Genomic DNA, 15,396 nt, shown 5'->3' on the forward strand with positions numbered 1-15,396 from the left:
ATACATGTATGTATATGTAATATGTATATATATTATATGTAGTATGTATATACATAATATACATAATATATAAAATATATGTATACATGTATGTAATATATATAATTATATATGTATATATATTTCATTGATATAAGCGTTAAAATTGTAAGATGTTTGTCGCTCAGAAATGAAGAAAGTCATTGACGCCATCTCTTTTTTCTTGCGATATATATTCATGTAAACGATTTATTACACCACCAATGCCATAATCTTATTCCTTACGACGACAAAATATCTTACAGCATATCTTATCCCCAACGCTTATTTACAAAGACACAGACACACATACACACACATACATACACACAAACACACAGGCACACATGGACAAGCACATACACACACAAAGTCACTAATAGTGTCATTTTTTCCTAAGGACAAGTCATAACACGGTCTCCCAAAATGTTGGTGGCAGGGCTTGTATAGCATATTATATTCTTTTTCTGACCAAACAGAAACCAAGAGATTTCTCTTCAACTGTTCAATTGCACAATTTGTAAATCGGGGAAACGGTACTCTGAAATCCCCTTCGTTAAAAGAATATCTGTACACACGATCCTAGTCATATTTCAGCGCTAAAAATTACACTTGACAAACACTCAAACTGGTGCGGGGCATGCAATAGCTGGCAGTGCATTTTCTTCCTGAAACTTGTGTGACATTTGTTTACCGTGAACACAGAGACAACAATACAGTACTTTAATACATAATGTTTGTCCTCCATTTAACGCGATGTTGTCGAATAAAAACAATACTAATAATAATAATAATGATAATAATAATAACAATAATAACAACAGTAATAATAATAATAATGATAATAATAATACTATTAAACAACTGCCAACAAAGCGATTTGGAAGGATAAGATCTCTATAGTCAGTCATTAGTATAAGAGTTATATCTGAGGTGTACATCTTGTATAAGAGTATCTTAGTAAATAGTCGTATCTTGTCATTTGTTGGGGCTTTGTCAAGTTTTACACAAATTCATAACGAGGATGAGACACATAATGTATACTTTTCTGTACTATATTTGATCTTTTTTTACGGGAAAGAATTTGACCAATGAATATTTCCTGGTGAATACCTACTTTTTTAGCATTGTTTTCATTTATTTCTTACTTTTAGTATTACTGATAGACCAAATCTATGTGTCTTTCATGTGCCTTTAAGCTATGATCCCAATTTTTCTTATATGGTATATCAAATTGTAACTTTGATATATATTGTCGTTTTTACATGATAATGCCCATTGAAATTTTCATGAGTTCCGAAAGATGTTCATTCATCCTGTCAAATCTATTCATGGTAGTACATGACTCTTATTAGGGCAAACAAGACGAAAAGAAAGTAAAACTGGGTTTAAATAGCCAAAGCGTCGAAACTCCTTTTGCAAGTCTAATGAAGAGAACAACATGTTGTACGATACGTTTCTTATGGTTGATGTATTTTGGTTTGATATATCACCTATGTACATTTTATGAAAATATTTACACATTGTACAGAATAAACTATACCGCTGTCCCAAGTTCGCAAATCACAGAAATTACACTGTACAGAAGAGTACATCATATTGCCAAGATCGCACATCACATTCTGCACTAAAAAAAAAATGTTTCTGTTCGTCGCTTTTACAAAAAGACCCGAACAAAACGAATAAAAAAGAAAGGAAGAGAAAAACAGGTTGCGTCCTTTATACATACAATTGTGTCTGCAAAGTACCATAGATAAGCTAGTTAAGCTAGATAATCTGTCAGGAGATTCATTGAATTACCATGTGAATGAGAAATCCTGCGAACTTGAACTTTTTGGATATGAACTGATACAAGATTAACAAGAAATATAGGGACCCAATATAATCTATATATGGGAGAATCAATGCATATGGAGTATCGTAAGCACTTCATGAAAATTCAGGCAGCCGAATATCTGCATTTTTTTTTCAACGTTCGATGTTTTCTCTACCTGAAACAATCGTCAGACTCTTATACACAGTATGCGGTTGTAGCATCTGATTTCTTGGGTGTATGATAGAGTTCTTCAAACAAACTGTTGCCATGGTTACAGGCTTATCGTACTCCATCTTATTTCTATATTACCAAGAAACAGAATCTTATACTGATATTAACATAAATGTTGGCCTCAACGTAACGTTTAGAGCGCGTAAACATTGTTCGCTGGCTTAAAAGACAATGAGGCTGACAAGACTATTGGATTGGTGATGACTATCGACTGATAATCAATCTTTCTTGAGTGATGAGTAGTGTATATTGTCTGATAACCAACGTTTTATGACTGAGAACCATTTTTTTCAATAATAACCAATATCTTTTGACTAATGACCAATGCCTATTGACTAGAACGAATATTTATTGAGTAATTACCAATGTCTATTTTCTGACGAACACTGTCTTTTGACCGGTAGCCAATGTCTATTGACTGATGACAAACTCTTTGACTATGAACTGTTTTCGAATATAACCAATGCTAATTGACTAATATGTAATGCCTATGTCTATTGACAAATACCAATTGCTTGTTAACTTAAGACTGATGTCTACTGGCTTATAACCAAATATCTATTTACCAATGTCTATTAACTGATGACCCACGTCTATTGACTGATAACCATAATAATAATGATGTTTATTGACTGATAATCAATGTAGATTGTCTGAAGACCAATGCCATTGAGCTGCTCAATAAAATGACTATTGACTGATGGCCGATATCATATTGACTGATGACCAGTATATAATTGACTAATGACTATTGAAACGATGTTAAACATGACAGCTACAAGGGAGGCTGGAGCCAAGACAAGCGACAGACGGCATTCCAAACCATCCGGGCAACTTTCATACAACACCATATCTTCGTCGCGTGCGTTACAATTCAGTTTGAATAACATAAGACTTAACGATCCGATCTATAGCATTGATGCATTGATAAAGAGGAACGAGAAGCTACCCTTCCGGGTCTTTTGAACCATGTTGACAGCTTTAAGCACCCTGAGACCTTCTGGGTATTACCTCTAACACGTATCCTTCTGAAAGGTATAGAAGATGGCGATGGATTTTCTGTTATTATTTGATTTTGATAATAATAATAACAAAAGATATGTAATATAATAAATTAATTTTGATTATAAGGCTGAGTATTATAGACGGATAAAGTTACTACAGATCTTGATGTTTCATGAAGATGATACACTACGACAACAGTTTACCCTATTTTCATTGTTATAATTACATAACCAAGTCTTTGTACATCTTATCACATGTTATATCAGCACGTTTGTGAAAGTCTGTCCACTGGTGCAACAGGAAAAAAAACCCGCGAAATTCACACATTCTAATATCGAGCAAATGTGCATATCTTCATGGATGCTCGCGTGTTTTTTTTTCACAAAAACTATATAAGAGAATGAAATTAAACGCTGTACCATCATTGGTATTTGGAAGTGTTTAATAGCAGTATTTTCTTGAGTCTGAGCCAGCATGACATTTTGTGTACTTTGAGTTGCATACAAGTCCCATGACACATAGAGGGTTAAATTGTGTACCGCAGGTGTCCAAAATGTATCTAATTTACATGATTCATTACTTAATGACATTAAAATTGGTTCTCATCCACAATCTATTTTAAAAAAAACTAATAGCGTGAGATCATTAAGCTATATCGTAGGACAGAATCATATCATATTATATGAAGGAAAAAAATTGGGGGATGGATAGAAAGAGAAATACTGTTGATAGACAAGTAAAAGACATCCAGAAAGAGAGAGAGAGAGAGCTCGGTGAAGAAAAATAGATCTTGCGCCTGCTTAAAGAGTTGCAATTGATCATACGCTCGATTTTATCGAACGTAACTCAGCGAATCGAGCTTAACATCAATCTTGATCGTAAGTCTGTTTCATAAAGGTACTTACCCTGGATTAAAGACACAGATCTAACTGCAGATCGAGCTGAATTTTTTTTTTCTTTAATCGTTAGATCAATATTACGATCAATCTCTATGAAACAGGCCCCTATAGATAGATTGTGTGTCTAGATGATAGATATATAGATAGCTGATATAAAGAAAGATAGATGGACTGACAGACAGACAAAATTATGGATAAGGGGTTGGGGAAGAGGTGGGAGAGAGATGGAGAGAGCAATCCAGTTTTATCAACGCATCTCTGGACTAAGAGAGAGAGGGAGAGAGGGGGTGTGTATCTAGGGAAACGCGCGCCATGTTTACATCTGGTCCATATACAGTGCTATTCCTCCCGGCTTTGGATCAATTAAAGCGCCGGAATAATAAATTTGTAACGGAAAGGCATTCACATTTCCTGCTAATTACATCGCCTGAGATGGCAGAGATCGGGCAGCCACACGTGGGAATAATATACCATAGAGCTCTGATTACCGTCAGCTCACCTTGGATGTTGGAAAAAAAAAGAAGAAGAAAGAAATATCAATGTGTCGGCAGTTATTGAGTGCGTTTACATCAAAACTAAATAAAAGGAACGAAAGAAAAGAGACTAGACTGGAGAGAATGCGAAGCAACTTTTCTTCTCCCCCCCCCCCCTTTTTTTTTTGTCAGAATCGCCCTGACCTAGATGAAGGTTTCACTGGAAACCATAACTATTTTGAGCAGCGTGAAGGAATCATTGAAGGAAGGCATGAAAAAAGTTCATACTCCGGCTACTTGTAAGTTCAATCCAACCTGAGTTATGTTTGCGTCAGTCTGATACCAAGATGGGTAGTATGAACGCTTACAATACGTGCGAAAGGTACAGACATACATTTATATTATGATATATATAATATAAAACAAGATTAACCTGAACCTTGCAATCAAAGTCATTTAATGATACCCATTTGTCGACGTCGGAGGGGGAAAAAGAGGGCGTGGGGGAATGTGTGTCTCTTTTTCCATCGTGATTAGCTGATCTTGGGCGCGCATACTTTCTGTCAGTGCCTCTTTATGCATCGTAAGTATTTTGTAGCAAGCAATGGGAGAGATATCAAAAGATCCAAAATCCTCTCGTCAATGCGTCAGCGACTCTCCGTCCGAGTCGCTCGTGTAGTCCGACCTACTGCAATCGCCGTTAGCGACCTGATCCTTCGAAAGCGTATTGCACCCTTCGAGTGCCACCGTGGAGTGGTTGTAGAGTCCCTGCGCCATGAGCTTCAGCGCCAGATCGTTTTTCACTCCGCTCGCCTTCTTGATCTTCGCGCGCTTGTTCTGAAACCAGATCTTGATCTGGGACTCGCTCAGGCTTAGTTCTTTGGCCAGATGGCGGCGGCGCTGTTCCGTCAGGTAGTTGCTCTGCTGAAATTCCTGCTTGAGCCTCTGCAGCTGCGAGGCGCTGAACGCCGTGCGAGGGCGTTTCTCGTCTTTCTTCTCCTGTCGCTTGACCTTCCTCGTCCGAGGACCTGCAACGAGGGGAGACAAGATTTAAAGAGATGGATGAAAGAGATGACGAAAGTTCAAAGTTCAAAGTTCAAATTTATTTTCATTTCCATCAAATAAACAGAGAAATAATCATATACAATGTATAAGTAGAACATATTAGTAATAATTGCAAAAACGTAAAATAACAAAATACATGTGAAAATAAGTAACAAAATGAAGAAAAGATAATTGCATTGTTTTTTTTAAATATATACATATGCATAGTACACATTGAATAAGGATGAGAATGGAAATAGAGGGTCCCACTTAAAAGCGAAGCTTGTACCATATGGGGCCCTAGGAAAATACATAAGAAAACGAATAATGAATTATTATTATATTCTTGTTGTCATTGTTCTCTCTGCATCAAAATATGGAACGGATGTGGACGTGTCTTCCTTTCACAAGACATCCAGATGAAGTTGAAGACAAATCAACGAAAATAAACAAAGTGAGATCATACAAAGTCATAAGACAACGCTCTCGACAGTATGCGACTCCAGGACACAAAACAAAGAAAATAACATCAATAATTATGCACTAATGCGTGCCGCCGAATGCCAACAGTGTAAACCACCTCTTCTGCGATTATAATAATCATGTATGAATATTTTGTAATGATACGTGCAATGGGCAGGAAAGGAAGTCAGAGATTCAAGAGACAAGAGCATTGTTCGCTCTACATCGGTGTTGCGCGTGTCTCTGCTTTGTTAAGATCCGTGTCTTTAAAAACAAAGAAGAAAAATCATGCAAAAGCATTTATATTATGTATATGAAAACAAGAATTTACGATTTTTCAACAAGACTTGATGTACTCATATACACTCTCACATATATATATATATATATATATATATATATATATATATATATATATGTACAGTCGAGTGAGAGGTAAGAAAAAATTAAGACAAGAGAAAACTACTGTGTACATTGATTGTTCAAAGATATTGCCAATATTCTGAAATGTGAGATGCAAACAAACAAACAAAACTAGGAATAACAAGCCACAAGACAACGCAATTTGCTTTTTTCGTATATATGGATTTTTGAACACCAGTAACCCGAAACTAAAGGTTGAGAACGAATACGACTCAGCTTAAGTAATCAAAAAAAAAAGAGTAACGTGTTTTTATTCATAAATGAATAATTGATGTAAATGTTATGCATGTCTCAGTAATCAGATAATGTATGTAGATCATAAATCGCATTTAGATCTCATCTCGTTCTATTTTGGTAGGTGTGCAGAGTCATCTCGACCCGTAAACTTCTCATCTTCCCGCCAAAACATGGAGTTTGCAGTGAGCATAATCATTGCGTTGGTTTTTTTTAAAGAAAAAAAAAATGACGTCTCTGAACGATGATCATACAAAATTCCCACATTTAAACTGACGAAAAAAAAATGCAGAAGATGAAGAAGAAGTTGATGATGATGACGAAGAAGAAGGAGAAGAAGAAGAAGAAGAAGAAGAAGAAGAAGAAGATGATGAAGAAGAAGAAGAAGGAGAAGAAGAAGAAGAAGAAGAAGAAGAAGAAGAAGAAGACCAAGGAAAAGAAGAAAGGCAAGACAAAAGACTTCTTTGGACCGTTCCATACAACTGCATGCTTTCATCTTCCCTTCTAAGTCACTTGTGAAGCAGTTAATCTCAAATGCCTCTCATTTATGTCATCATTTTAAGACTGAGTATATAGAAGCAAAAAAAAAAATGTAACAACTTTTCTGTTATAAGAAAGAAACACAATGACTAGACATTTGCATTGCGTATATGTATGCATGTATAATTGTGTGCGTGTGTGTGTATGTGTGTGTATGTGTGTGTCTGTATGTCTGTTGACATTTAGGACTTTTTTTTCATCATCCGGCTACAGACTGGTCTTGCGTCGATTAATCTCCGTGTATTCTTATTTATGAACACGACAAAGCAATCGAACCGATGTTCTCTCCAAAGACTCCCCCCTCCACCCCAATCAAAAGAGGAACAAATGAATAAAAGCTTAGATTAGAATATTCCCACTGCCCACAAGTACTTGATTGGCATGATGGGCAAAGACATATTAGGTATCAGATTCTCGTAGCCGACGGGTTAAATCTCTGGTAATACATAGGCCATTAGTGGGGGTTTCATGTTTTCCCCATGCTGTGTTTTTAACACGATTCACCCATCCATCTTGTTTAACCCCTTCACCCCCCCCCCCCTCCTCTTCGGCAATACAAATTATATTACCATAATATTGTTATGAGTACATGGTGGATCAATATCTTTCATTCAGCCAAATTTCTTGTCAGCTCACCCACACAACAAACATTAGCAAGGATACACTCCGTGTCACTTCTGTTTTGATATACTGCTTGATCGCATTCTGTTCTTTTTCTTCTTCGTCTTTTTTATTATCATTCAGTCGTGTCAGGTTTGAATTGATACCAATTGATGTGTGGAGCAGTTCTTGTGCCAGATTTCTTTTGAGAGGAGGCACATGATCCCGTATTCAAGCCACACGATGATGATGCTCCGCTCTGTCAGAGATTGGCAAATGCATTCGCATTTCCAATCACGATCCCGGCTTGTCTCGTTTACTTGATGACTTCTATTTCACTAAGTCGGCCCCAGTAATGTAATAATCAACCCTTTGAGGTTATTTGCGAATTATGACAAATGGACCTTGAGTTACTAGTCTCTTGAGAGCTAGGACTCTCGTTGCTGTTGTTGTTGTTTTTTCTGCTCCTGACGTGCAACAAACACCCCCTACTCACTTGCTCTCTCGAAAGGGTTCATTATGCTAAACATCCTGAACATTAATCCTTCTCGCTTGATGCGCGCAGTGTTTAAACTTTTCATTATTCATGTGGCACGCGTGTGTGACGAGAAAGGGTAAACCGGAATATAAGATGTCGTCAAGCCCGACTGACCAAGTCGCGGATGGCGAGGATAATGACAAGGGTGAGAAATGCATGTTCCCCAAGCTCGAGAGAGGCTGCGGTGATTTTCTCCAAGTCCCTTGGCGTCGGAAGCGAGAAGGCGGCGCTGGGAAGGCCATCCTTCCGCTATTCTTAGTGCGGCCGCGCATCCGAAATGGAGCTCGGGGATGGTTTAATGAGGCGAAGCGGCGCGCGCGCTCCCCAACTTCACACCTCCGCGCGACTACAGATTGGCCACTTTACCGTCGTCGTTAGGGCCCGCCTAGGCTCGCCCGGCCAGGCACGTGCTGCAGATCATCGGATCCCAGCCCGGTGCTTTAGCACGGCAGCTCTCGGTCACGATCCAAGTCCAATGACGGGGGAGTGAGTCTATAATTACGCCGAGCGCCAATCTCGACACGTAAATGATATCTTTGTGATTGCGATATTGAGACGTCGTTGCCAATACGAAAATCATTTGAAAGTCATTACAAGAGCTTATCCGTGTGTCTGAGCGGCAATCACCTTTCGCTGCAGCCCGATTCCCCCGGGGGAGTTATTCATCTGATAGATAATGACCGAGAGGAGACATCATCCTCAGAAATGAATTCAATTCTCAGCCTTTGCCTAGTTAACCCCCCCCCCCCCCCCATCACCACCACTGGAGACAGTTAATGTATTAGCCAAACTTTCCTCTCTCTCTCTTCTTCATTTTTTTCTTTCCATACGATGATTGTGTGACCCGCCTGTGTTCTTTCTCTGTCTTTGCCTTTCTCTCTCCCTCTCTATTCTTTCTCTCTCACTTTTCAGCGCATGAACCTACATTTATACACACACAGATAGAAATAACTCATTTACAGGCACAGAGAGGCATAGGCCCTATTCTACACACACACACACACACACACACACACACACACACACACACACACACACATATCAGCATTCTATAAATGACTGTTTTACTACATGAAAAAAAAGTATCACAAAAATACATATGCATGTTTCATCAAAACCGTCCCTTTCCCCCTCATTCACCTTGATGATGTTATCGGTAATTAGTGTCTAAATATGAACGAAAAAAATAGAATAAATATGTAAGTACGTATTATCTATCAACTTCAGCAGTAGAAGAAGAATTATAGGAACATAAATATAGCAAATATAGCAAAGTCATTTTATTTTCAAAAAAATGTAGCAAATGTTTCTCTAAAGAAAGATAATTTATGCTAAATAAGGCTGAATGCATTCCTAGCTATCCTGCGACAGTTCATTTTGAGAGATCACTACCAGTGGTCTAACTCTTTGGGGGGTCATTAAGTAGCCCGCGTCTGGAAAGATATGCTGCAACGAGAGGGTAATTACAATTTTCAATCCACTGGGTGGCTCAGACTTACTTGCTAGCAAAGTCATTATCATAAAGAATGCCTTTTCTAATGTCCAGCTTTAAGTGTCATTTTCTTTTATGGATAAAAGACGCAACATTTTAATAGATCACACACCCCTCGGAGTCTTTCGAAGTCTTTTTCTCTTAGTTACTTTAGAATCTTTAGAATCCAGCTTAATTTCTTTCTTTTTTTCTGCATGTTTCAGTATGGTCGTTATAAGCGTCCCGTTTTGATTTTTTATTTTGTTGACGATTTGATATCATTCTATCATATCATTGATAGAGAAGATTGTCTCACGTTCACACATTTGATAGAAACAATAAAAAAATGTTTCCAATGATAGCGCTTCAACAGCAGGAGGGGGTCGGTGGAACTCTCCAACCCCCACGTACAATACACGCAAACCGCGGAATATGATGGGACACTTTGCGTAATCACAGCTCGTCCATTAGAAATAAATCATACCCACCACATCGAGCTAGCGAAAAATCTAATAATTCATTATCTCTTCTTCCTTATTGGAACCCCTCTCCTGTCCGCATCATATCGCCCCGAGGGCCAGTCCATAATTTCTCAATCATTTACAGCTATATTCTGGATTGCAGATGCCACGATATTGGGGAAAAAAAACCAAACACACACACACACACACACACACACACACACACAAACACAAACAAACAAACAAACAAAGAAGCGGAATAAGACTGTAAGTTCGTGTCATTTTGAGCGTACCTCACATTGATTTGAGTTATCGTCCATTTCTTTATCCTTGTTCTTTTAGCGTCAGGAATCAGGAAAATGTTTTCACTATAAGGAAAATATTTCCGCAAGTCGTTCATTGCACGAGTCTGCGCACGCGTCCAAGTAGCGTGCGCAATATGTAAATAGACATCATACGATAATTATGGCCAGAACTCTTTATTCCGTTTAAACAAGAGCTGATTAAGCATGATAGCCCGACTGTGCTGGATATGGAAGGTGTCATAATTAAGAGTTGAGAAATGAGACGTCTTCTTAAGACACTTATCGTCGACTGAAACGGTGGAAACGCAGAACAATACGGTAGTTTCGTATCAATGTCTGACTTTCCTTTGCCGAGAACTATGATTATCTCCCATGGGTTCAATTCCCCCCCCCCCCCCTTAAAAAAAAAAGTCGTCTTAACTCACTGTTCTGAGAGGAGAATGTATATGGAGGTGACCATTGAGGAGTGTCATTTGTTTACTTGTCGCTATATTTCAAGTAAACACGGCTATCATCGTCACCTAAGCATGATGCGTCCCATCTCGACGGGGGAAAAATACCCACAAATAAATCAGAGAGCCACCGCATTAACGCATTTCTGGGGAACGGGATCGTCGGCAGGGAAGAGCGGCGATGCGTATCCGTTGCGCATCGAGTTTCATCCGCGCGCGTGCGTGCAGGCCACACGCTATCTCGTCCGACGATGTCGTCGCGCGCCCAGACACGAGGCACCGCCGGCTATTACCAAACGGACCAAGAGTTCGAGCGAACAAAGACCGTCGGTTCGTTGTTTACCAGGCTGCCACGACAAAGAAAATGCCAAAAATTAAGGGAGCAGACGTTTATGGTATTTTTACATGCATTAACGATGGGAGAGGCAATGAGTTAAGCAGATTAAAGCTCCTCTTTCCAGTTTCCAGCGTGTCAGATGACAGGCATAAACACCGATAATAATTTGAAAGTTGCTTCCTTATCTTTATACCGCTCGTTAGCCATATGATTGCGGGCCCACTGAGTGCAATCATTCCTTGTTTCATTTTTATCATTTTGTGTTTATTTATTTCCTTCATATGCATTCATCTATTTCTTTTTTTTTTTTAACTTTGCAATGATTGATACACATAGCTGGAAGGTCCTATCCACCTTTGCCCGTCACTGATATAGGGCAAAACCAGATCATCTGCGGGGTTCGGAATGCTTATCATCATAATTATATTTACCTTCACAATATTGGCTCTTGAGAGTTAAGGAAGGAAGGAAATACATTAGGGGGGCAGGCAAACAAACAGAGAATATTAAAGAAATTATGAATGAAATTGGATGAAACTTTGAAATAGAAGAACAAAACTTTTGGAAAATGAATTGTTTCAAATATGGTGAGAAACCTACAACTCTCCACATTCCCAGGTCAATGTGATATCGAAGGAGAGTTAAATAATAAATAAGGAATTACAAAAAAATGGCAAAGTATCACTCATCGTCACCATCATTAATATGAATTTATTCAATAGTGATTCAAGGTAACAAAAAAGATAAATTGTGCTCCTTTTCTATGAGAAATCTAACAGTCATTCGATATCAAAACAACAAGAACAAACAAAAACGCAAGAACAAAAACGTAACCCTTTCGTAAACGAAATATCAATACGAAATTCGTTTTGTTTGTACCACATGGAAGGCGAAATTTGTGGGATCGGTTTTCGTAATGTTAAACTCCCTTATAATTCTCGACGTAAGTGCTACTGCGGTTCTAAATCCGAAACTCTGCTTGCGGCGGTGAATCAGTGAGAGATTTTGATTTGTTTCGACACGTTTTCGTCTCATTTTTCTCCCCCTGTCTGCTTGAGGACATGTATTCATTTTTCTCTGAGTGTGTGTGTGTGTGTGTGTGTGTGTGTGTGTGTAGGCTTGTCCGTAGTCGGTGCAACGAGGCAGACAGATCAAGAGCGAGAGAGCGAACGGGCCGTCGACGCGCGCTCAGCCGAGTGTATCGGCGGGGACAGGCGAAGATAACACGCCCGCACTCAGCGTCCGGCGCGTTTTGAGACATTTCGCGAGAATAAACGTCCATCTGTCTCCTGCGTTGTTTCCATCCATAGTAATGCTCATTTTTGCCCATGGATACGATACGCAACAACGCTGGCGTAGGATGAAAAGAAAAACAAAACAACTTTAAAGCGTACCTTTAATTTGAGAGTTTTTCTTTTTCCCAAGGAAACCACCATCCGCTGTCAGAAAGTAAATGATGTGATAATGCGAAAATCTAGACTCCAAGAGAATTCTGGATGAAAAAAGTGTCCATTCTATTTCTGTCATCGATTGAATTATTTCTACAATGATTCTATGTAAGAAGATATGCCTAGATAAATTTCAAGAACAAACTGGCCCCTTGTTGTGGGGCTCGTCTCAACATCCTCCCATTTGTGAATATACAGTGCATCATCGTGCATTTGAACTGAACAAACATGAGACAACGTGACTGTTCAGGACACGGTACAAGATGGCTCTCTTGATTTGAATATTCAAAGGGTTCTGCGTACACTGTCGTCGAATTGAATAGATCTATATCTATTTTGTGATCGCTTATAAGCGGTTAAGCAAGTGCGAGTACTTGATCAATGATACATGTTATACTCCTACATAACGAAACATGGGACGGTTTTGGTTATCTTATAATTTATAGATATGCTTATAGCATATGTGGGCTTGTGTTTACTAGTGCGTGCTTGTGTGTATATCTATGTTTGCGTTTCATTACACAATAGGTGCAGAGAGCTGCAACATTTTATTTCTGATGTTGCATTCACCATTTCATCATTTCGGTTAGTAGAATCTAAGCGTTCATTACTGGTATCTTTTCTTTTATTCGCAAGGATGTGAAACCTAGAAGTTAAAGGTGCATAATCCCGGTAGTTTAGAGGGCGCTGTTGATGATACTGCCGATCACCGTTAGCATTAATACGAAGATTACCGAAGTTGAGCTGTCGTCAAGAGTAAAGTGCGTAGGTGCTGCTAAGTAACGTTGCCTTCGTTGTGTTCTCTGCGCATCGCGCAGTCTGTAGTAATGCCAGGGTGCGTGCATAAAATAATATGTGCTTCTTATTATGACATCACAAAAGAAGTTTGCTAAAGCTGTCATCCCCACTCAGCCGAATCATGAGCCGAACTGTGATCGGACCACTGACTTCAGTGAATCGGATTTCTTCGGACTCGGGGAAGTGGGCCACAGCGTAAGCGCTAAAGAGGAGTCGATAGCGTAGGTCTCTATAGGAAACTTGCGCCGCGCGCCCGCGTACGCATTTGACTTAAACACCGGGACCATGCACCTTTAAGCTTATCGTTCCCCTCCCCCCCCCCCCGTTTTTAGTTGGTTTCTCACCTTTCACGCTGTTGTTTCTGTTTGTTATTTTGCCTTTATCTAGTCATCACTTAGTCAATAAAGTCATTAGATCCAAATTTAAAAGCAAGCAAGAAAAGTCAGAGATAACCTGGTACTTTGGAGAAGTCCTATATTGCAAACCTGGAATCAATATAGTATATTCTAAACTTGTTCAAGTGTCTTGGTTATTCCTCAGTACAGCAAAATGCTAATCTTATATACTTGAAGGTTATACGTACATCTGATAGGTGAATAACTTACCTCTGCTATATCTAAAATGTACAGAGAAATTCACGAAATTACCCTTTTTTTCTGTAGGTGATATTTCACAGATGTTGGAACATAAATCTAAGTTTTCGTTTCTTTGTATTGCTCTCCAATTTCGTTTAGTTACATCAGACCACATCATTGTTTACGTATATCTGTACATACACGTGTACATACACACACACATACATACTGTACATACACGCACACATGCACACATACAAACATACATACAGCCTAGCTTTGACAAAGGTGTCTTGTCCATCTGACTGCGCATATCTAATAAGATATTCACACCTCAGTCATGTCTATAAAGCGTTATCCAGTTTCCCCTTATATGTGTGTGCGTTTTCTCTCCGCGCGGAAGCGAAATAATGCATACCAGTACTGGGAAACTTCCGCAATAGCAGAGTGCAGAAAACAGTGTAAGGCTCGCTTTGCTTTCCACCACCATCACCACCACCAACTCCGTGGTAACGGGATGCCCTCCGACGCAAAAATAAGGCCTAAATCCAATGGAGACTGGATCTTTTTTGATTGGGAATATTAAGAGAAAATAAACAGCGAGAACGATGACTGTTTGGATACGGATCGTGGCGATGGGGGAGCGTCGGAAAACAGCGTAGTCCGAAGCGGACGTAAGAGCGTCTGGATCGCTCGGGGTTACGAAGAGGAAGAGAGAAGGAGAGAGGTAGAGGGGGAAAGAAAAAGAAAAACAGAAGAAGAAGAGGATAAAATAAATGGCCGGCTGGCAGAATGTGGAGTGTGAACAGACAAACCTATTTTCTCCGACTTTCATCCGATCGTTTCCACCTCGCACCTTTGAGGAGGAGGAAAAGAAAGGACGGAGAACAAGGAGGGTGTGATGATGCCAAGCAAACAAACCCGAGGACTGCATGAGAAGAGAAGACATCCATGCCGACTTCAGACCATGACAGGAATGGTGTCAATGGTAGTTACGATATAACGGCAACGGCGTCCATGATGGAATGGTCTGAAGGGTCCCATGTCTAATAAAACACAGTGTGCGGTCACAGTTCATAATTGCCAAGACATATACTTTATTCTTTCCACCACAATGTTATATCACATGACTCGTGTCCATACATAATATGCATACATAAACATCATGTATATCATTTTTCTATATGAAAATTAATCTACACGTCTTTTTTCTAATTAGCATATGATTTTTTTTTTGATTAGCAAAATGATACCATTTCATTTTTT

At 39.1% G+C, this 15,396-nt stretch overlaps 1 protein-coding gene across 1 annotated transcript in view; it reads right to left on the reverse strand.

The window, feature by feature from the left end:
* Positions 1–5,081: 5,081 nt before the first annotated feature.
* Positions 5,082–15,396, reverse strand: part of LOC139723780 (homeobox protein engrailed-like) — a 69,671-nt gene continuing 59,356 nt past the window's right edge. The window contains exon 2 of the mRNA XM_071634989.1: positions 5,082–5,470. Coding sequence (XP_071491090.1) covers positions 5,082–5,470 — 389 coding nt within the window. The remainder of the gene's footprint in view (positions 5,471–15,396) is intronic.

The sequence above is a fragment of the Diadema antillarum genome, unplaced genomic scaffold, assembly GCF_040938485.1.
Source record: "Diadema antillarum isolate AM-2024a unplaced genomic scaffold, OU_Dant_1.0 scf00000200, whole genome shotgun sequence".
In the NCBI taxonomy this organism is placed as follows: domain Eukaryota; kingdom Metazoa; phylum Echinodermata; class Echinoidea; order Diadematoida; family Diadematidae; genus Diadema; species Diadema antillarum.